This window comes from Giraffa tippelskirchi, chromosome 7 (genome assembly GCF_054371585.1).
Source record: "Giraffa tippelskirchi isolate mGirTip1 chromosome 7, T2T-mGirTip1v1.2.pri, whole genome shotgun sequence".
Taxonomy (NCBI): Eukaryota; Metazoa; Chordata; class Mammalia; order Artiodactyla; family Giraffidae; genus Giraffa; species Giraffa tippelskirchi.
The window spans coordinates 36,022,323-36,045,515 of NC_137281.1; the positions used below are offsets into that span (position 1 = coordinate 36,022,323).

Here is a 23,193-nt window from a genome sequence, read left to right on the forward strand (position 1 = left end):
CCTGTCACAGATGTAAAACGGAGACAAAAAGGACCAGATGATCCCATGGTGTCACATCTACCAAAGGGGAGTGTTGGGACCAGAACTGAAGTCGGGCTGTCGCCTGTGCTCACATAAACTCACTAACCTGAGAACGTGCTCCTCTCCTGAGGAGTATAAATAGGAGGGTGAAGAAATGCCTGGGGGAAGGGACCTCCGCCTTCAGCTGCTGGAGGAATGTTCCAGTCCAGACACAAACAACCCCAGACAGACGCTCTAGCTCCAAGACACTACAGTGGAGGTGTTGGAGGCCCTTGCCGAGTCCAACATCCCCACTTTACAAGTAAACTAACTGAGGCCCAGAGAGGGGAAGAAGCCAGGTACCAAGACCACACAGCAGAAGAGACCTGAGGCCTAGGATCCTCAAGCCTGGTAAAAGGGTTGGTGGACCTCTGACCTTGAGGAGCCCTCCTGGACCAAGATGGGAGGGTCACAGCAGGGGAATTCACCCCAGCACTGCCCTGTGCCTGCTGGCCTGAGGAGCAGACCCTGGCCCGTTCAGGGGGATGGGCTTTTCTGTTCTTTGCCCCCTCAGCCCTAAGTGCCTGGCATGGAGCCATTCCCCTGATATCCCTTGTGGGCCCTTTCCCTGCCCAGGGGCCCTCTTCACCCTGTCCCCAGCCTGGGCTCCAGGTGTGGGGGCTGGAGGTCCTTGTTGTCATGGAAACTTCATGAGCCTCTACAGAGATTAAGAGGGGGGCTTTTGTACAGAAGGGGGCTGAAAGAGGAAAATGGTTGCCAGGGAAACAAGTCTCCCTTGGGCCGGCTTCCTGCAAAATCAGATTTTAGGAGATTTTAGAGACCAAGGAGGAAAAGCCCCCTCCTGACAGGAATGGATTAATATTCCATTTTCTCATCCACCCAAATTCTTCATTCCTTATTCTTTTCCTCTAAGGGAGAGTAGGGCCTTGTGGTCAAATGGGTGGGGCTGTGGGAGGTCACCCATCTACCTTGGATGCCTCTCAGGTCACCTACTCCACCCAGCAGCTCCATTTCACAGGTGGAACAATTGAGGTTCAGAGAAGCCCTAGGAATGCCCAGGTCACATGACTGAGCCAGAGCTAGAGCAGAGCCAGGACCAGATCCAGGGGATAAGAGCTCATGATACCCGTGGCAGCCCAGCCCCCTCCCACACTTGCTGCCCTGGTTTGCCTGAGAAATGCCAGCAAACACGACAAGCTTCTTGGAGGCCACCTCAAGCTGATTAGGGGCCCCTGGAGACTGGCCAGCCACAGAGCTTTGTTCTGGGACTCGACTGCCTTCTGATGATCAATGGTTCCATTGCCCCCACCTGGCCAGGCCCAGCCCATGGTCCTGAGTTACTTAGAGGCCATTACCTCTGGTCCTGACAGGGCAATGGTTTGGGGCCACATAGGGGGGTTGAAGGGACCTCAGTGACCATCCTCCCTGAGCCTCAGTTTTCCCCATCTGTAAGGTGGGGAGAGTCCTAAACTGCTCTTTCCCACCCCGGACCTTTTTGTACAGGCCAATCCTTTGGCCCAATCCCTCTCTTCACCTGAATAACTCTGGCTCATTCTGAAAGGTCAATGCTTCCTCAGTCCCTCCACCACTAGCTAGGACAGGGGTCCTCTCCGTGCTCACCTGGACCAGACTCAGGCGGGGACTGAGGTCCTGAGGGCAGGCCACTGAGTTGCATGCTGCTTCGAGCTCCTTCCAACCTCCCACTCAGAGAACCAACACCTCTGTCTGCTCAGGCCACCAGGCCCCAAATTTACTGTCCACAGTCACATACTGCACACCATGTGTGCGCCTGGAGCTTGACACAGCAAGAAGGAAACCAAGAGCCTTCCCTGAACATTGAGCCTCTCCCAGACAATGAGCAAACCAGCACAGAGTGACCACAAAGCGCTGGAGCACAATGCCAGGGCAGGCAGGAGGGGCCTGAGGAAGTCTTCCTAGAGGAAATGACCTCTAGGCTTTGAAGCTGCATGGGAAGTCAGTGAAAGGGGGCCAAAGGCCAGGGGAAGACCACGTGCAAAGGCCCTGAGGTGGGAACCAACAAAGGAAGGTTCATGTGGCAGGGCACGGCAAGTTAGCTAAGAGGGAAGGTAAGGGGCTGCGAGGCAGGCCTGGCCAACTCTAGCAGCAAGGGGAGGAGAGGAGAGTGTCACCTCGCTCCAGCAGCCCTCCTGGCACCGCTGGGCACTCTGGCCTGGCCATGCCCACCCTCCCCAGAGTTGCCCTGTGACATTTCCAAGGAGGCTTTTTGCGCAAGAAAACATCTCATTCAGCCAGAGTTCTTTGAAAGCTGGCTGGTGTCCTAGCAACGAGCTCATGCTGGGCCTGGCCGCACCAGCCTGCCCTCCCCACAGCGGCATCACTGTGTCTGCCCAGAGGCCCAGCGTTGGCCCCACAGGATCCTGTCCCCTACCACACGATGGCCAGGAGGCCACAGAGCCACTCCCTGAAGTTCCAGCTGAAAACTGCCCTCCCAGGAGAGGACGAGAGGGGAATAGTCAGTGGAAACAGCCCGTGGTACAGGAGGGCAGGCAAGAGGGGGCACTGGCTGAGACATAATGTAGATTTAGGAGCCCTCTGTGCTCATACCCTCAGGCTTCTCATCAGAAAGGTAGCACATTCTGAGAACAGATTTGAGAGTCCACCTGCCCAGCTGGAATTCAGGCTTCCTGTTATGAAGATGTCCTTGGACAAGTCACTGAGCCTCTGTTGTTTTTCACCAGTGATGGATAATGCCCCTTCTCTCCATCCCTCCATTCTGTCCAGCATCACCCCAGCCAGCCCCCACTCAGCAGCCAGAGTGGGCCTTCAGAATGCCAGCAGCACACAGACCCACTCATAGCTTGCCGCATGCCTGGCTCCCCACCTCTTCAGCCACATCTCTCTCCATCCTGCCCATCTTTCATGGAGAGTTCACCACGCCCACCTTCTTTCAGTTTCTCCAACTCACCCTTCTCCCTCTGCCTCCCAGACTTTGCACAGGCTCTTTTCTCTGCCCTGAACACTCTACCTGCCACACCACCACCTCGAGTCACTCTGCAAACTCCTACTCTCCCTTCCCTTCTTGGTTTAGACCTTGCCTCTTCCAGGAAGCCTTCCTTGATACGCCCAGGCCAAGTTGGGGCCCTCCTCTAGGTACTGCTGCCCCATCTCAGCACTGATGACACTGCCTGTCTTTAGGGCTTCCAGACAGAGTATACAATGCCCAGTTCAATTTGAATTTCACATATATAATGGATAATTTTTTAGTATAAGTATGTCCTAGGCAATATGTGTTGTTGTTTTACTCTGCGACCCCATGGACTGTAACCCGCCAGGCTCCTCTGTCCATGGGGTTTCCCAGGCAAGAATACTGGAGTGGGTAGCCAATCCCTACTCCAAGGGATCTTCCTGACCCAGCGATTGAACCTGTGTCTCCTGCATTAGCAGGTGGGTTCTTTACCACTGAGCCACCAGGGAAGCCCTAGGCAATATAAAGGACATACTCATTTATCTGATAGCATCTTCCCCCACGTGACTGGGTGCCGGGAGGCAGATGGGATAACTTATTCCCTGTTCTAGCTCTACTACCTGTGTGAGGTTCAGGATGAGAAACGAATGTAGGTTTGGGATAAACACGAGAAGGCAGGGAAGCTGGGCCTCAGCCCAGCCTTTCCAAGGCAGACCCCAGAGAGACCATACACAAAAACCTCATCTCAGCCCAAAGGAAACAACCTGGCTCCACTTACCTTCCAGTCTGGGGGTAACTGTGCCCCAAAGCCCAGAGCTGGAAACATCTTATCACTAATCAGAGAAAGGAGAAAAAAAAAAATACTGTGAGACAACCAGGCAGGGGCCTCGTCTAACCACACTCACCCTCCCCACCCCTTACACAAGGCTGGGCCCACACCGTTGTACACGCTTCCACAGACAAAAAGAAAAAGCTCACCGCCTCTAGAAAAAGCGCTGTTTGAATGATCTCCCAACCCACTTCTGGGTATCTGGTGGATTAGAGACTTCACCCCCATCTACACCTATGGCAGACATTGCTAATCAATCACAGCACTTCTAACCAATGGGCCTGAGTACAGTGTTGAGATCCTTCTCAAACTGGGACCTTGGTGACCACTAAACCACAGTCACAAAGCAATTGAAATGTACTGGCTGTCTCTTTGCCTCCCTTTTATGACTGGGAAAAATTCTAAAGTGAAAACACTGGCTTGGCATTCAAGACCTTTCCTCATCTAGTCCAAGAGTCTAGTCTCTTCTACCAGCCCTCTCTCATTCCCCACTCCAGGCCACTGGCTGCTCACTCTTCCCCAAACACATAGGGCATCTTTAGGTTTCAACTTCAGCCCTGTCGCACCACTTCTTGAAATACCTCTCCCCAATCTCTTCCCTGTGGCAAACTCCTACTCATCCTCTAAGCCCCAATTCAAATGGCCCCGTCTCTCTATGGGTTTCCCTGAGACCCCAGGATGCCTCCCTCTTTGGTGTGCCCATAGCCCCTGCCTCACACATAAACTGGTCTCTGGGAACTGCAGTGATTTCCTATCTTCCTCGAGTGGGAACTCCCTGAGCACAGGGACCATGTCTCATTTGTTCATTCAGCATGTATTTACTGAGGAAACCTGTGGCTGCCATGTGGAGAACAAACTGTCAGGGGCTAGGGCAGAAGCAGGGAGACCAGTGAGAAGGCTGCTGAATCAATCGCTCGGGGCAGGAGGTGATGGTGGCTCAAACAGGTTGGTGGCTGTGAAGCGGGGAGAAGAGGTTGGATTTAATTACTTTCTGAAAGGATTTCCTCAAGGAATGATGGGGGAGATGAGAGAAATAAAGGAAGCAAAGGGTTTTCAGTGAGTGGGACAGGTGTCCAGTTGTGTCTGAATGCCCATGAGACAGCCCAGCAAACACAAGGGTCTGGGAAGATGGATACAAGGGTCTCTGGAGCGGCAATGGTAGGCTTCCCCACCTAACCATGCAGGTGGGGACTTCCACCTCCCTTGCTCTGCTTGCTATACCTCTGTTAATGTGGCCTGGGGTCATAGCCACCGCTTAGACCCTGAGCCCCTCGGGAGTCAGAAGCTGGTCCTCAGGGTGCGTCTCTCAAGGAGGCCAAGTACACACAGACTTGCCAAGCCTGCTCTTGTGCCTGCCAAATTTCAGGGACCTGCTTCCCACATATTGGCCTCCTGGTCATTCCACCCTCTGACCTGGAGGTTCCGACAAACACCATCTGTGAAAATGACACCACGACCCTCGAGTGACTTCTGGATCCTCCAAGACCCTCTCAACTTTGCATGTGGCCCATCCTGTCGGTGGTCATACCCTCTATACAGCTCTCCTTCACTGACTCTCCACTGTCCTCCCAACCAAAGATCTCCAGGAAGCGAGGTCATGGGCTAAGGGCCCACACAGGCTGGCTGCTCCTCTGAAGTTCCCCACAGGAGTGAGACTGTTAGGCCATTAGGGGGCAGGTGCAGGAATCGGAATGTCTGGGTCCAGTTCCCTGATCTGTGTGATAAATTCTCTCCCCACACCCTAGGCTTGTTCTTCTCCAGCTCTAACAGTGGAGGTTGCAGCAAGAGCAAATGAGTTTCATTTTCTGTCTTGACTCGTTTTCTTACTGGCTACATGGTGTACTATTTGGAGAAGGATCTCAGGATGGAGCTAGGACCAGCTGGAGAGAGATCAGCAGTTGATTAGCAATGTCTGCCACAGGACATGCATGTCCTGGGTTACACATTCCTAGGTTTGAAGATCTCTGGGTCCCTTCTAGCTTTGACAACTGAGCTTCCTGGAATGGATGGAGCCCAAGCCGACCATCACAGGCCCTTCATAAGCATACCTGTCATAGTCCTGAATGATCTGCCCAACAGCCCAGATGGCCGACAAATATTCGTTGGTGCCCATGGGGTTGATATAGTGCAAAGAGGAAGGGTCGAGGGGATTTCCATTGGAGGCTGTGAAGTCTATCCCAACCTGCAGGAAAAGGCCAGAGACCCCAGCTCCCTATCTTGCCTCCAGGGAACAGAGAGGCTGATGGAACTTGGGAAGCCCCACTCATCACCCCACCCTGACCCCCGCTTCCATAAGATGGGCCAAAACCTGGAAACTGACCATGTTACTCCTCTGGCTCTAGTGCCATCTGTGGCTCCCTATTGCCAGAGCATAAAGTCTACTGCCCAGATGTGATACAAAACCAACATACAGCCCCAAACCTTTTCCCTGTCACAGTTCCATTTCCAGGCCTTCATTCATGAGGTTCCCTCTACCTGAAGAGCCAGGCCATTTTTTCATTCTCCTCCAATCTTCAGGCCCAATTCAGATGCCACTGCCCCACTGAAGCCTTCCCAGACACCTTGCCCCCACATCAGGCCATCTCCCCATTGTCCCTCAGATCACCAAGGGGCACCAGGACCTGGGGCTGGCTGGTAGTGCAATGCCTGCACACCTAGTCACACTGGATGCTCACTGCAGGTAAGATGCATGGCCCCGGAGCCAGGTCGATGGCTGGGCACAGAGCACCAGGCAGGTGTCCCACATGGACTGATACTGGCAGATGGGCAGGGTACTGAGTTCCACCTGCTCTCTCAGCCATGAGGGTTTCCAACTCAGCCTCTGGAGGGGACTAAGGAGGGGTGGGCAAGGCTGCCCAGCCAGAGAGGGACCCAGGGCATGAGATGGCCACCCAAGGACTCAGTTGGGATCAGCCAGGGACCACTGCAGGGGCACAGCCTGGAGCCTGGCACACAGGAGGTGCTCGGTATTGTCTGCTGAGTGAACACATGCACACAGGAGGAATAGCAGGGCCTGGCCTCTCTGCAAGGTAGGGGGGCTATGGCAACCAGCAGGTTTACAGGTCAACAAGACCAATCCCCTGCCTCCTAAGAGTCTTGCAGATGACTTCCAGCCCCCATGGGGTCTAGAGGTGGTGATGGAGAGCGGGGAGGCTAGGTGGGAAGTGGGCAGAGTATAGGACCCCAGCAGGTTCTCCCCTGGTCCCGAGGCTTCCCTTCGGGTGAGGAATGGGACAAGTCTGGGGCATACACTCCAGGCCACCGGCAGAGTGACCATTCATTCTCCCAGTGAGTATTTACTAAGCATGTGCTACATGTGGGTACTGAGTGATACCTCGAAGGTGGAGAGGAAACAAAACAGCAGCCCTGCGCTCAAGACACTTGCAGTCACTAGTGGTGCAGGGACAGTGAAAAATACTTGAGAATCCACTGCAGGGGGTGCAGGTTCGATCCTTGGTCGGAGAACTAAGATCCCAAATGCCACGTGGTGTGGCCAAAAAGTAAAAAGAAAATTAAAAAAAAAAATACTTGAGAAAATTTCAGAGTGGCAAGTGCCCTGAAGTTACTAAAACAGGAGATGGGACAGAGAGGAATAGGAGGCATCGGCGGAGGTGACCTCAGTGTCACCGCCTGCAGGATGGCAGGGCAGTGGACATGAGAAGGTTCTGGGGAAGAGCATTCCAGGCAGGAGAAACAGCAGACAGAGCAGAGCTGAGCTGAGCTGAGCTCGTGCGTGGTGCGGGGGAGCAGTGAGGATCAGTGTGGACAGAGCTGAGTGCGCATCAGGGAGGGCACAGCAGATGAGACAGGAAGGGAAATGGGAAAGAACTGGCTTTTTTTCCCTCCTGAAGAAGTGTAACCAGTGATGCTCAGGGCTGAACAGCCAGGCTCTGACCTGCAGTGAAGCCCTGACTCAGACCCATTCACTCATACCCTCTCCTCTGGGCCAGACAGAGCCCATGCCCTGGGAAAGTCCTTCCTGAAGTCTATCCCAAGTCGCTCCTGCTGAAGTCGTAGCTCAAGCCCTTCAGGAGGATCCTCACTGGGGAGGGGAGAGAAGGGGTGGGGTAGGGTGGTGGAAAGCCTTACGGTGAACATGAGCTGGCAGCCTCCCAGGATGTAGTCCAGGAAAGAGTAGTCCCGGGTTATCTGGAAGGAATCAGAGAGGTCAGTGGGCCCCCGCCCCTCACCCAAGGGCCGGCCCTCACTTGGCCATGCTCTCCACAAACAACCTTTGGGGAGCTGTCGCTCTGGGCCCAGATGGTGGTCATGGAGGCCAAAAAAAGCAGATGCACCTGATCTGATTACCACAGAACCCAAATCTCTCTGTAACAATGGAGCAATGGTTCCCAACGGGTGGAACATCTGTACACACAGATGCACAATAAGTCCACACAGTGTCCCAGGGCCCAAAGTCAGTAACAACTACCAATTATATGACAGCTGCTGTTTAGTCACTAAGTCATGTCTGAGGCTTTGTGACCCCACAGACTGCAGCCCACCAAACTCCTCTGTCCATGGGATTTCCCTGGCAAGAATACTGGAGTGGGTTCCTGTGCCCTCCCCTCCAGGGCATCTTCCCAACCCAGGGATTGAACCCGCGTCTCCTGCATTGGCAGGTGGATTCTTTACTGCTGAGCCACCTGTGAAGCCCAATTATATGACAGAGAAAGTCTCAATTTGTTGCCATTTGGTCCCTAAGTCTCTCTGGCTCTTACCAACCTCGATTTAGAACAGAGAGAGGCCAGACCACCGGATCAAGACCTTCTGCTGTAAATTACTAAAGCTGTTAAGACAGTTTGGATGGTCTTTGCCTCCTTTTGGCAAAGGATACTGGCCTTCCAATACTGGTGACGTGAGAAGGGTTCCTTGAAAAATAAATGTTTTTAAGTAAAAAAGACACCAAAATGGGAGGAGGAGGGGCTGAATACAAAAAATAATAAGGCGGGTGCCAGAAATCCAGAAAGGGGATGTGAGTGACACAAGTTTCGGAAACAAGGACCTGAAATCATGATGCTGCAACCCACCAGCTTCACTGCCACAGGATGCTGCTGCGTTGTGACCGCATTGACGCTCATGAAATCTTAGTCTCCAGGTGAGGAAACTGAGGCCTGGGGGCGGCCACCTGGTAGAGCAAGTGACGGGGACCTTCAAGCCCGGTGTTCAGGGCTCCTGCTGCCCTGGCCACTGCTGCCTTCCTTAACATCCCACCCGATTCCAGCAGACATGTGGCCACCAGACATCCAGGGGGCCCAGCCCCTGACCTCAGCCTGGCCACAGTGGTGTGAACACTGTCAGTGTGGGCCTCCGTGGCCCCAGTTACACCGCAGGGCGGGAACCTGAGCCCTCACTAATGTCACTGCCAGGGGATAGGGTGCCCCGGCCCAGTGCTCTCTCCTCTCTGATGCTGAGCATGCAGTGGACAAGCCTGGGAAAAAGCAACTCCCTACAGTTACCCTGGGCTTCCCTGGTGGCTCACTGGTAAAGAATACCCCTGCCAGTGCAGGAGACGCTGGTTCCATCCCTGGGTTGGGAAAATCTCTAGTATTCTTGCTGGGAGAATCCCATGGACAGAGGACTACAGTCCATGGGGTGGTAAAGAGTTGGACATGACTGAGTGACTAAACAACAACAGTTACCCTCCAACCAGGAGACCCTGGAAGGTCATCTCATGCCCTCCTTAACTTCCACATAGGAATAGGATATGAGACTAACCCTTTACATGCTTAATCATGTTAATGCTCCCGTTCCACAGATGAGCAGACAGGCCTAGAGAGGTTAAGCTCAAAAGGTCTCAGAGCCAGGACAGAACTGGCAGAACCAGGATTTGAACCCAGACCTTGCTGGCTCCACTACCCACCCACTCCAGTATTCTTGGGCTTCCCTTGGGGCTCAGCTGGTAAAGAATCCACCTGCAATGCAGGAGACCTGGGTTCGATTCCTGGGTTGGGAAGATCTCCTGGAGAAGGGAAAGGCTACCCACTCCAGTATTCTGGCCTAGAGAATTCCATGGACTGTATAGTCCCTGGGGTCGCAGAGTAGGACACGACTGAGCGACTTTGACTTCACTTCACTTGCTGGCTCCACACCTAGTGCTCTGTCTCTTCTGCAGTGATATGTTTCTGTGTGACCCCAAACCTTGCCCCTGCACCACGCCCACCCAGGCTGACTCACCTTGCAGGAACGCAGGATAATGACTCCTGAGTTTTTATAGTTTTTCTTCTTCTTTTGCTTCTTGGGGTTGATACACTCAAACTCCCGCTGTGCAACACAAGAGGAGAAAGAGGAGCTCAGCTTGGGGCTTCTGCGGGGACTGATCCTCCCCTGAGCCCCAGAACCTATTCCATAGCGTTGACCAAGGGGTAGCACACCTCCTCCAGGAAGCCCTCCCAGAACTGGTTCCTGCCACCCTGGGCTCATGCCTCTCAGAACTGGTTCCTGCCACCCATGGGCTCCAGCTCATGCCTGGAGTCAAATGGATAGCTCCCGAGGGCTCACTATGCACTTCACCTGTATAATCTCATGTAATTCCCATTCTACTCTTTTGCCTCCACTTGACAGATGGGGAAACTGAGGCTCAGAGGGACTGACTGTCTTGCTCAAGGTCATAAGGCAGAGAGGTGGGATCGAAGGCCCCGTCTGCCCCTGATTCAAAAACTCCTGCCCCTTCCCCATCCCCTGTGGAGGTCTTGGGGTCACGCCCTTGTGCACATCTTACCGGGACACCATCACGAGCCTCACACATCTGTGACACCGAGGTCTGGAACTCACCGATGAAGTCGTGGCCCCCGTCGTTGTCGTAGTCATAGCACATAACCTGCAGTGGGTCCAGCGAGGTCACCCCAGAGCTGCCCGCAGCAGGCACTCACACCTCCTCTCAGTTTCCTGAGCAAACCCCATGTCTTTTTTGTGGGGGTGGTGCCTCCCTCTCCCCCTAGATCTGACTGATTGGCTTGGGGTGATGACTGTAGCTCCCGAACTGCCTCCTACAGGAAGCCTTCCATGATTGCTGGGAAGAGGAGAAAGGGTGTCTGCTCTAGTAATGGAGACCCCTCCCTCTGGTGCGGGAAGCTGCATACCCCACATACCTGACACTGGGCTGCTAGTCTATCTTGGATTGTGGCCCATCTGGCCTCATGGGCCATGGCCTGGAGTCTTCCCTAGACTTGTAATTCTTTTCCTGAGATGGGCACAAAATCCCAGCTTGATATGCTAACTTAGCTGCTGTGACACTCCTAGAAGGAAGGCAGGAATTACTGTACCCATTGTACTGATGGGTAAACAAAGGCTCTAAGTGGGAAGCACTGGCCCAAAGTCTTACAGTGGCAGCAGGAGAGCCAGAACCAGAACCCAGGCTTCCTGGTGCCCTGTCTGGGGGTCCCTACATGGCCTTGCTGCCTTGCCCCACCCCCTCTGCTCTCAGACCCAGCCCAAGGACTGAGGGCTTTTAGAGACTAGTAATCACTGTCTTCATCACAGCGACAACACTTGGTTGTTTCCAAGGTGATTCTGCATTCATTAGCTTAGCGAGCAGCACACAGCCCTCCGGGAAGAACAGGGCAGTCACTCTGTTCCCATTTTAAACAAGAGATTCACAGAGATGAGGGCCCCGCCCAGATCAGTCAGAGGGTCAGGCAGACCTGGGACAAGGACTCAGGTCTCTTGCCCCTCCCCACTATGGGTTCTTTTTCCATCTTAATAAGAAAGAGCTTTGCCAAGGCACCCCCAAGAAGCCTCAGGTGACCGGGAGGCCAGAGCTGGCAGGGTGGGCAGCAGGGCTCCCGCGGCCCTCTTTGCTCACCTGGATGGGCTTCTCCATGTCCCCATCGCACAGGGATACCAAGGGGACAGTGAAGGGCTTCCACACGGGGTCCAGCGTGTACTTGATCACCTGTAGGGCAGTGAGGAGGCAGGGGTGAGCTGGGGCCCAGGGGTGGCAGTGCTCTGGGGTCGGGCCAACCCAATGGGACAGGGGGAGGGCAAGGTGGAGAGACCTACAGCCACACTTCTGGGGACGGACGTGAGCACCCCCGTGATGAGGAGGGAGCAAGTCCTTAGGGGCCATCAGGGGTTTCCCTGGGCACTGTAGGATGTGCCTGCCTGGTCCTGTCCCGAGCTGTCGGGGTGGCCAGACTGCAGGCCCACTGGCTCAGAGACCCCTGGAGCCCCACACACCCACCTCAGTCCTGTGGACCAGCATCCACTTGCCATCATCTCCTGGTTTATAAAACTCGAGAAATGGGTCTGACTTCCCGAAGAGATCCTGGAGGAAGCGGGAGGATGTGGGTGAGGGAGGCATAACTACAGGATTCAGATGGGGTGGGGGTGTGGCCCAGCTGTCTCCCCACCACACACCCCCCCCAGTGTAAGGAGTGGGAGCTGCTGGCCCCTCCCCCCTCAGCCTCTGCAGGGCTCAGCAGAAACCAGGGCAGTCGCAGCCTCCTGGAACCAAGCAGCATCCCCAGGAGAAACTGCCCCATCCTGAGGTGACCAGAGCTTGTGCTCAGAGAGCTGGAGGCCTGGAGCCTACAGAAGTTAGAATTTCAGCATCTCAGGTGGGACAGGACGTCAGAGAATGTTCCCAGGGTAGGGGGAGGTACCCAGCAGAATGGGATTTTAATTTATTTTAGTGGGATTCTGAAAAAATAAAAGCAAAATTATCCTAGCGGAAGAGTTCTTTAAAACTCCATTTAAGAAAATGTGGACTCTATAACAGGCTACATTCAAGAGGAGGGAGACGTAAAACAAATGAGTAAATACATACATTAGGACTTCCCTGGTGGTCCAATGGATAAGAATCCGCCTGCCAAGGCAGGGGACACAAATTTGATCCCTGATTGGGGAAGAGTCCATGGAGCAACTTAAGGCTGCACACCACAACTACTAAAGCCCACACACCTAGAGCCCATGCTCTGCAACAAGAGAAGCCCAGCACCACAGCTAGAGAGTAGCCCCCACTCAGTGCAATTAGAGTCTGCCTGCAGCAACGAAGAGCCAGCACAGCCACACACACACACACACAAATAATAATAATACACACTAGGCAGGAATTAGCGATAAGGAGACAAGTAAAGGAGGAGGGGGGCGGAAGGTTAGGGACCACTGCAGGGTCCTTTAGGGAAGGCTTAATCAGAAGGTGACATTATAAGCAAAGGCCTGATGAAAGTGAGGGAGGGGCCAGTCATGAAAAAATTCAGGGCAAAAAGCATCCCAGGCAGAAGGGACAGCAAGTGCAAAGGTCCTGAGGCAGGAGGATGCCTGGTTTAATCCCAGACAGTGAAGAGGCTGATTTGACTAAAACAGAATGAAGGCAGGGAATGTGGAAGGGGTGAGGTCAGGGAATCAGGGGGCTATGGATACATTAGATGGGGTCTTGTAGGTTATTGTAAGGACCCAAGCATTTACAGAGATGGGGAGCCCCATTGAGTGGGCTTCCAGCCACGTCTTGAATACCTCTAAGTGATAAGAAACTCACTACTTCAGTGGTGAAGCAGTCTTAACTTGGGGTGGCCAGCAGGGCGGTGTGCGATGGACTTGTCCCTGGAGGGGCAATGAAGGTGGTGGCCAGAAGTCCCAGGCCATACAACCCCAGGGCTGGGGGAGGGTTGCTACCCCTTGATGGAGAACCCCCTCTCTGCCTGCCTCACCTTCTTGTCCAGCTTCCTGCCCGCCAGGCTCAGTGTGATGACCCGGTTATCTGACAGCTCCTGAGCAGTGATCTGCAAAGGCCAGAGGAAAATTAGGGGTTGGGGTCTGTTGCCAAGACTCCCTCCTCCGACCTCCTTTCAGGCAGGGTGGACACGGGATGCCCTAGCAGTCAATTCTCTGGGGTGGGGCGGGGCGAGGAGAGGAAAAGTACCAGGTTACTTGGGATAAGCCTCTTGTCTTCCTAAAAATCTCAGTTTCCATCTTCTGGAATATGGGGCTAAATAACTCATCTGGATCTGAGAATCAGAAAGTGACCCCAAAGTGGCTCAAGAAAGGCATGAGATGGTGGGGGGAGATGAAGCAGGGATCAGACACAGGGATGGTCTAGAGCCCTGGGGAGAGGTTCAGGGTAGGGGAACGGTCTGCCAGGCCTCCTCATCCCCCCACTGCAGACCCAGAGAGCACATACAGTCACCTCAAAACACCCAAAGCATTGGAAATTCTAGCAACTTCGCTATGCAGCCAGGGAAACTGAGGCCCAGGGCAACGGTGGGACCACTCGAGCTCCCTCTGCTGTCTCATCAGCTCACACTAGTCATCAACCCTCCATGCCTTTCCCATCAGCCAATGCCCCCTGCCCCAGGCCAGCCAGGGACGTGCCAGCTGGGTGCACTTGAGGCTACCATCTGCCCTCTCTGGGTATCTCCTTCTCTCTAGAGTGGGCAGGGAAGGCCCTCTGGCCAACAGGCACCCAAGTGGGCTGGTACTCTCTCAGCTAGGGCTTCCTCTCCTCCCACACCTCTAGGATAGCCCTACCTGCTGAACGAGCTATTTGACTCAGAACCACAGACAGAGGCCAGGCTGGAGGCCCCTCTTTCCTGCTTCCTCTCCAGCTGAGACCTTGCTCAATAACCCTATAGGGTAGGCCCTATTATTACTCCTATTTCAAAAGAGGAGGGTACCCAGGTCTGGAGGAGAGCTGCTGGAAATGCTGGAGGAGGGCATACCGGCTGGGTGGGGTCCTTCTGGGCTGGCTTCCATGTGGAGGACAGCTGACCAGTGGAGGCACTTAAATGGGGAAGTTTTGAACCCAAAGAGGTGGGAGGAGGCTGGGAGGGGACATTCAAGGTGGCAGGAACAGTGGATAAGAGCCTGGAATAAGTGCTCCTTGGTGGCTCATACGGTAAAGAATCTGCCTGCAGTCTGGGAGACCCAGGTTCGATCCCCGAGGGAGGGAAGATTCCCTGGAGAAAGAAATGACTATCCAGGAATCCCATGGACATAGGAGCCTAGCAGGCATTACAGTTCATGGGGTTGCAAAGAGTCGGACATGACTGAGCCACTAACACTTTCACTTTGTGCTTAGGATTCTGTTTGCCTGAACTCAGGCCCATGGTCATGAATGAGGTGAAAAAACAGCTGAGATTGCTGGGTCCCTCCCAGCCCAGAATGCATGGCTCCACAGGCACTGGGGAGCCAGGAACGTTCCAGAGCAAGCCAGTAATGCCGCATGAGTGAAGACACACAGGTACAGCCCTCCTCCTCCCAGCACGGCCCTGAAGGGGGACAAGCCAGGAGAGCAGCTCACTAGCTGAACCGCCCCGGGCCACTTATTCTCCGGGATCCAGTTCCCTCATCTCTAGAAGCAGACTCTGCCTTCCCAGAGTCTGAGGACCGAAGAGCTCATCCGCTCAAAGGGCCTGTGCATCACGTAGGGATCATTGCGCATCACTGAATCTTTGCGCATCAGAGGAATCATTGCGCATTGCAGCCACGAGCCAAGCTGCGAGGGGCAAGGAGCTCCTGAAACCGCCTGAAAGACCCCCTCCAAGGGAGGGCAGCAGGGGCCAGGGCCGGGAGGGGATGCAGGAAGGGCTGTGGAGGCCTCCAGGGAGGAGTAGGAGCGCCCCGGCCCGGGGAGATGCCGTGGGGACCCCTGGCAGTCCCCCTCCACCCCCCAGCTTGGCAGCCCCGACGCATCATATATGGAGCCAGGAGCCCGTTGCTAAGAGACCTGTTGCTAAGTTGTAAGTTGGGCCTTTTTACTCCAAACAAAGCTGGTTATTATCTGCCAGTGAAGCGGCCCATTGATGGGGGAGGGCAGTGGGCAGTGCGGGTTGGGGGTGGGGAGGGCGGTGGCGGAGGGTGCCCACGGAGAGCGGGGACGGGGGCTGGTACCGTAATCAAGCCCTTCCCCGCAGGCTTGTCATTCATCAGCAGCAGAGGCCGAGTGATCTTCTTGCTGGAGACAATCTGGAGGGAGAGAAGAAAGAGAGGTGCTAGAAAAACACTCAACAAGCACTGCTTGCAGCACAACTCTCCATGCCAGGAGCAGGTTAAACCTCCCTCTGTGGGAGACAGACCCCACCACTGCTAGCTCCACTGGGCATCTGAGGCGACCGAGGTCCAGAGAGGTTGAGACAACTTGTCCAAGGTCTCACAGCTGGGTTGGAATTCCGGCAGTCCGATTCCGGGGGACCTGCAAGCCCCCAGGAAAAGGCTCCTGGAACGCTCACATTCTGGAGGCTGCTGAAGGGAAGCTGGCCAGTAACCACCTCCCCCAGAGTTATCCAGAGACCCCCACCTCCCTCCGGGTGTGATCCCTGATGGAGAGGATCAAATCCTGACCCCTTCCATGTATTTTGAATGGTTTGAATAATGAAGACACTCACACAGGATTCAAGGATCAGGACAATATAGGGAGGACAAGTGGAACACACTGTGAAGTCCCCCTCCCACCCGCCTCTGTGCCCCCATTCTCACTCCCTCCACGTGCCACCACAGTTCTCTGTTTCTCAGGGGAAATGCTCGTATTTCTTTGTGCTGATGTGAGCATGTTCTTACTATCCCTGTGCTAGCGTTTTTTTCCCACCGGTTCCCACTCTCGGCCTTCTCTGTGCCACTGTGGACTACATCACCTGGCTCCCCTGTCTTCTGGATTGTGGGGGTTCACCCCTCCCCCCAGTGGGGGTCTAGCAGGAGGGGAGAAAGGCTAGGCTGAAGCTTTGCTGCTCCTCATCGGCCTTGGTTCCAGTCCTGGGGCCTCCCCACGGTGGCCACAGCTCTCCCTCAGCCCCCGGCAATACCACTTCCTGCACTGCCCCTCCCTCCAGACCAGGGGTGGCCGGGCTGGTGTCAGGCCCTTTGCGCTTCCCCACCCCTTGTCGGTTCCTGCTCCGCCCACTGGTCCTTCAGCTCTCTCCTCCGTTACCCTTTGAGGGTGTAGACATTCGGTGGGGACCCTGAGGACACACCTCACTTCTTAGGCAACTGCTGGGCCCTGGCTTTTTTCATTGAACATCATTTCCTGGAAGGCCCAGGGCATTTCAGTCTCCCCAAGAACCTCTTGGAGCCGTTCCCATTTTATTCACCCCCCTATCCCTATAGGCTGAGCAGAGCAGTCATCACTGTTCCCGAGTAAAACAGGAGGCTCAGCAGGCCGTGGGGCTTGCCCTAGAGCCCAGAACTGTTAAGAGTGATCAGAACTTGTGTCAGGAAGTCTTAGCCCTGCAACTTCCACAAGCACACCAGGGAGTGAGCCGGAAGGGGAAGTATGGCCCAAAGAAGGAAAGGAAGTTGCCCAGGGTCACACAGTGAGCCAGCTGCGGAAGTGGGATGACCAAGGGTGTCTTCGTGGCTGGTCGAATGCTCCTACCCCAGGAAGTCAAGACCACACCTGCCTGCTTCTATCAGTCAGAAGCTCTGGCCACAGGGGCCCGCACCCCTCTCTGTCACTGTGCCCAGGGTCTTGGGATGAGAGCGCTTCAGCCAGACCCCAAGCCCACCTGGCTCCTTCTCCCTTTTGGTGCCTGTGGGCCCCCAAGGCTGTCTGCATTTGTGTTGCCACCTCCGGAGGCAGGTGGGGAAAATGGGACCAGGGAATGCAGGCAGCAGGAGACTCCCCAGGAGGTGCCCCATCCTCGGGAGCCAGGCGACTTGCACTGACCCTCTCCTCCTGGGGGGGCCCAGCTCACCGTGCCCAGGCTGCAGGAGAACTGGCCCAGGAAATCATGCTCCTCTAGCTGCATGCTTGACTTGTCCTGGTCGAACAGGGCAAACTTGAGCTTCTGCACCTCCTCAAAGTGGTAGTCAAGCACGAACTTCTTGGAGAAAGCGGGGTTGAGGTTGTTGATTGCAGTTTCTGTCCTGTCATACTGGCAAAGGAGCAGGGAACAGGAGTCAGAGTTGGGTAGCCAGTTCACCCCTCCTTTGTCGTTGTTTAGTCACTAAGTGGTGTCTTTCATGACCCCACGGATTGTAGCCTGCCAGGCTCCTCTGTCCATGGGATTTCCCAGGCAAGAACACAGGAGTGGGTTACCATTTCCTTTGCCAGGGGATCTTCCCAGCCCAAGGATCAAACCTGCATTAGCCGGTGGATTCTTTACCACTGAGCCACTAAGAAAGCCCTGTTAACCTCTTCCTGGGCTACAGGAAATCATGGTGTTTATTCACGGAACACCCATCTCCCTGCCAGACACTCAGGGCAGTTATCCGCATGGCTGAAGCAATCATTACTCCCAGCTCACATAGGAGAACACTGAAGCACAGAGAGGTTAAGTGACTTACCCAAAGTTGAACAGCTAGAGGGCATGGCCAGGATTTGAACCCAGTCCTGACTCCAGCCTTCACGCTTCTAACACACTGGCCCTGGCTCCATGCCCAGGTTCTAGGATAAGAGTTCAGACCCTGTCCCTGCCAAGGTTAAGTGACAGAGAGAGTCTCATTTGCCATCGGAACCTTAGTTTCCACTTCTGTAAAATGAAAGGATTTGAGTGTCTGTGGCTTTGCTTCCTTTTTATTTGTGGAGAACCCTTTCTTCAAACCACGTTTTACATGAAGCTGAGAGAAGAAACAGAAGGAGGAGGGGTACTTACGGGGAGGTGAGGTTGGGGTTCCCTGTCCCCCATGGAGGCAAATGTTTGTACCTTCACAGAACCCTGGGATGTCAAAACTGGGAACTGAGTGGCCCCCCACCCCCCATTTAGAGTGGAAACTGAGGCCTGGGGAAGGACAGGGCCGTACACTGGGGGCCACTGGTGGGGCTGGGACAGGAACCCCGCCTCCTGGCTTCTCTGCACTGAGGCCCCAAACCATGGAGTCTGGGTGACTGTCTATTTTGGGGCCTGGGCTGTGTTGATTTTTCCTCCCACCCATTCCATTTCCAAGGGCTAGAGAACAGCAGAGATGGAAGAGGTCTTGGCCCCGGGCTATTTTTAGCTGGCCTGGGTGGGAGAGAGATTGTTGAGGAGGGTGGAGGGAGTGCCATGAATGGAGGTGGGTGCCTGGGGAGGGGGGGTGGACATCACCCCTGAGGGGCGGGGCGGGGCGGGAGTTCCAGAAACCTGGCAGATAGGATTCAGGCTTCTCCCAGCAATCCTTGGCTGACCCCACGTCCCACATCCCACTTCTGGCTGCATCACCAATGTTCTGGGTGAGACAGGTCAGTCCCTCCCCGCTCTGGGCCCCATTTTCCCCTCTGTAAAATGGGTCAACAAGACCAGCCCATTTCCTTGGCATCATAAGAAGGAGCCAACATCTGTGGAAACTCTTTGTAAACCACAGTATGTTCTGGGGGACGCCCTCCAAGGCCTCGTTAAATAACTATGAAAATTAAGAGACATATTTTGGAAAATTTATACGCAGGTAAAATTATCTAGAAGGCTAGATACCAAACCATTCACAGCTGGTTCTCCCTGACAAGTGAGTTCCCAACCATTTTTATTTTCTGGATTGTCTCAGTTTACTACAATGCATATAGATCCCTTTTGGAATAGGAAACAAAGCCATTTTTAAACCTTGAAAGTCTTAATGGTTTGGATTTCTCAGTATCCTTCCTTAAGCTACATCTTTCCCCAGTCCGCAGGCCAAAGTCTTCTAGCTCAAAAGTCCTTGGCTGTGGCACCATCAACATCCTCAGCTCTGAGGCTCTCCAAGGTAGGCATAAAAAAAAAAATCATTTCACAGATGAGGAGACAGGCTCAGAGAGGGATAGCCACTTGCCCAAAACCACACAGCAGGGAATAACAGAGCTGGGTCTTGGCTCAGCTCTGGGATCAAAGCCTAACAGAGTTCTGTGTTTCTCTCTTTGCTCCTCACTGACTGTGCTCATTGAGGAATAAGTGGGGAAAGTTATTTTAAAAATGGAAGTAAGCATTTTGCAAAACTCTCTTTTAACCATCTATGATAGTAACTTAAGGGCTTCCCTGGTGGCTCAGTGGTAAAGAACCCACCTGACAATGCAGGAGACACGGGTTCAATCCCTGGGTCAGGAGGATCACCTGGAGAAGGAAATGACAACCCATTCCAGTATTCTTGCCTGGGAAATCCGATGGACAGAGGAGCCTGGCAGGCTACAGTCTGTGGGGTCGCAAAGAGTCGGACACGACTGAGCAACTAAACAACAACAACAATAGTAACTTAAAATATTATAAAATTATGTAAACGTAAATCTACAAATTATTCAGTTCAGTCGCTCAGTCGTGTCCAACTCTGCGACCCCACGGGCTGCAGCACACCAGGCTTCCCTGTCCATCACCAATGAATTAAAATAAACAAAAATATAACTATTTTAACTAATACTATAAACATTTCAGAATAACAATTTTCCAGGGAATCCCCAGCTCCCACTCCAAGTACTTCCAAGGGCCTGACCCCAGGGAGGCAGGAGGAGCGCTCCCCAGTGACTGCGTCGCCCACCACCCACGGCAGCCGCACACCAAGGGGCCTCACCTCCATCCACCTGCCATCGGTCTCTGTGAAGAGGACACAGAAGGGGTCGGACTTGGAGGTTACGTCCCGGTCCAGCAGGTTCTGGCCACTGACCGACAGCTCCACCTTACACACGCAGTACTGGGAGCCCACGGGGGCCACCCCCGAGGCTGGGGCACCCCCACTGGGTATGTAGGCCATGGGGGTTGGTGGTGGCGGCGGCGGCGGCAGCAGCGCCTCACAGTCTAGGGGGACAACACTGAGGGTCAGAGAGGGGACAGACATCTGCTACGGCCCTCCACACCCTGGGGAGGTGTCACCACCTGGCCCTCAAGATGTGGAGAGAGAAGTGGGGGGGGGAGGCGGGGAGGGGAGCAAGGTGGGGATGGGGAAAAGCCTGGAGAAAGATTGCACGAAATGCATGAAAAAGGAATCTCTGTAGGGGAGTGTTTAGTTTGTCTTTGAAGTTGTTCTCTGCTTTGGTCTCTCTTTACCCATGAGATACATGCAGGTCCAAGCTGCTCCTGTCAGAGCAGTAACACATCACGGTGGACACAGACATCCTATTCATGTTGCCAGGAAACCCTGGGCTTCTCCTGAGCAAGTGACACCTTGGAGCCTTGAGACACCTCCAGAGTGTTTACCAAGCATCTGCTGAGTCCCAAGAACTGTGCCAGGGCTGGGCCCGGCAGTTAAGAAGATGGCCCAGCCTCAGCCCTCTCTGAGCTCCTGTTCCAGCCTGGAGGGCAGCCAGGTCTTGTGGGCTGGAGGATCCCAGCTTTGTTCTGAGAGTGATGGAAGCCTTGGAGGGTTTTAAGCAAAGAGGTGACATGATCTGATTTGTGTTTTTAAAAGCTCACTCCTGCCCCTGTGGGGAGAAGGGGTTGTTAGACAGAGGAGAGGCAGCAGGGAGGCCAGCAAGGAGGTGGCTGTCATCCAAGCAGAAGGATGGAGCCACAGTGGCAATGCTGGGCCCGCCCCCTCCCACTGACCCGGGGCCCAGCCCACTCCCTGAGCGCCAGCCTCTCGCTGGGCCCAGGTCTCAGGAGGCCTGGGCGGGTGTGGGGCTCCAGACACAGCGCCCTGGGGCGTGCCTGGCAGACGGAGGATCTGGGCAGAGACAAAGCCAGTGCTTAGCCCCCTCCCTCCCACCGTCTGTCCCTAGAACCTCATTATAATCACACGAGCCCAGAGCATCAGGACAGCACTGCAATTTGCCTGCAGGATTTATTCATGTCGTGTAAAAATTAGTTTCCATGGAGGGGCTGGAGACTCGCACTCCCGCTCACTGTGTGCAGCTGGGTGGCCGTGCCCCGTGGGGGAGGGGCGAGCAAATCCTCGACCCAGCGAGGAGAACGGGGAATAGTGATGTCTTGCATAGACACGGTGGACTTCCCTGGTGATCCAGTGGCTAAGACTCTGTGCTCCTAATGCAGGGGGCCCAGATTCGATCCCTGGTCAGGGAACTAGATCCTGCATGCCCCAATTAAAGATCCCGTGTCCTGCAACTAAGACCTGGTGCAGCCAAATAAATATTTTTTTTTAAAAAAAGGACATCTTGCCAGGGGGCTGAGAGAACACCTGTTCATGCTTACACCTACCCATGGAGGATGGGAAGGGGAAGCATGACAGCCACTCCCATTTTGCAGATAAGGGAACTGAGGCTCAGAAGCAGAAGTCACCTGTCCAAGGTTACACAGTCAGGAACCAGCAGAGGCAGGGCGTGAGCCAAGTCTCCAGACTCCCAGGCCAACGTATGGCGTTCTGGCCAAGGCAGGGGGACTGCTGGGCATGGTGGGGATCTAGAACCTAGGTGGGGGCATCTGGGGTGTCAGCCAGGCCCAAGGGAACCTGAGGCTAAGAGGGCCCCAGAGCGCCCAAGGTCACTAGTTCCTCTGGGGTTACCCTGTCCACACCCCTGCCTCTCCCGTCATCACCGATGGGGTGGATTCCAGCCCACTCACCTCCTCTCCACCTCACAGGCCCCCTTCCTAACAGCTGAGATGCCACTTGGGCCACCATCCGCCCCACTGCCAAGTCAGAGACCTCTCATTTTGGGGGGGTCAGGTACACACACCCAGGTTCACACACTTCCTGGTGCATGTACACACGGATACACACATATACTTAGGCCCCCAGACTAACAGATGTGAAGGCAAGCACTCAAATGATCACTCGGGCCACTTCTTCCCGCTCTCCCCCGGATCTGAGCCGTCATCACCACGCGGTTACTGCCCTGTCCTCCCACCCCTCACTGGCCTGGCTGAGGGTGTGGCCAGGAAGGCCAGGTCCCAGGGGAGGGTCGGGCTGGGTGGGGCTCCTCAAAGCCCACTGCCACCCTACCTGGATCAGCTCACAGGCCCCAGAGAGGTGGAGCGATGGGTGTGTGGGGAAGGGGCACTCCTCCCCCAGTTAGGGGCAGGTCCCCCATCCCCAACTCACCCTCTGGCTGGAAGCTTCTAGATGCCCGAAACGGGGAGCACATGGTGTCTGGAGTGGGGGCAGGCGGGGGTCAGAGTGGATCCCTCTGTGCCAGCCAGCAGCGGGCAGGCGGGCCGGACCCTGAGGCCTGACGCAATGGAAAAAGAAACCACAGCCTAGGCTGGGCCGGGCCCCCTCCCCTCCTACTCCAGCAAGAGGGCCGGCAGGCAAGGTGTCATTAAGGGAGGGCTGGGCCTGCCATGCGCATCTGGGCAGGGTGGAAAGCTCCCTGATGCAGTGCCCGGGCCCCCTGCAGGTAATTGGAGGCTTCAGGCTGGAGAGGGGGTCTGGGGAGCCAGGGCCCACTTGTGGATGGTCCTGACTCCTGGCCCAGATGGACATAAGCCTTCTGGGGTGACCAGGGCCCCAGGGAAGGAATTGGAAGGCAGGGATACAGAAGGGATAGTATTCCCTTTTACAGAAAGCAGGGCAGAGAGTGGGCAGGGCTTGGGAATTCCCCTTCATTCATTCAGTCAACATTCCTTGAGCACCTTGGGCTACAACAGTGGACAGGACTCAGGCTTAGGCTCCCACAGGGTCCACTGGCCCCGGGGTTCTA

The 23,193-nt window shown here is 54.9% G+C and overlaps 1 protein-coding gene and 1 long non-coding RNA gene across 7 annotated transcripts in view; one reads left to right on the forward strand and one right to left on the reverse strand.

Moving 5' to 3' along the window:
- CPNE2 (copine 2) overlaps positions 1-23,193 on the reverse strand; it is a 54,392-nt gene that overhangs the window by 11,614 nt on the left and 19,585 nt on the right. For 4 of the 6 annotated variants that reach the window (XM_081514266.1, XM_081514265.1, XM_081514269.1 and 1 more), the window contains exons 2-12: positions 20,175-20,398; positions 17,420-17,599; positions 15,624-15,698; positions 13,445-13,516; positions 11,977-12,060; positions 11,599-11,688; positions 10,516-10,614; positions 9,972-10,058; positions 7,887-7,946; positions 5,846-5,979; positions 3,747-3,801 (exon numbers count right to left, since the gene is read on the reverse strand). In XM_081514266.1, the coding sequence (XP_081370392.1) occupies positions 3,747-3,801; positions 5,846-5,979; positions 7,887-7,946; positions 9,972-10,058; positions 10,516-10,614; positions 11,599-11,688; positions 11,977-12,060; positions 13,445-13,516; positions 15,624-15,698; positions 17,420-17,599; positions 20,175-20,354 (1,116 nt within the window). In that variant the 5' untranslated portion in view covers positions 20,355-20,398. Of the gene's footprint in view, positions 1-3,746; positions 3,802-5,845; positions 5,980-7,886; positions 7,947-9,971; positions 10,059-10,515; positions 10,615-11,598; positions 11,689-11,976; positions 12,061-13,444; positions 13,517-15,623; positions 15,699-17,419; positions 17,600-19,675; positions 19,694-20,174; positions 20,399-23,193 lie in introns of those variants that run through there. The other 2 variants (XM_081514270.1, XM_081514267.1) reach the window with 2 other exon arrangements.
- Positions 8,194-15,050, forward strand: LOC145515005 (uncharacterized). The gene is made up of 2 exons (XR_014060622.1): positions 8,194-8,892; positions 14,812-15,050. It is a non-coding gene; the product is annotated as an uncharacterized LOC145515005 (long non-coding RNA).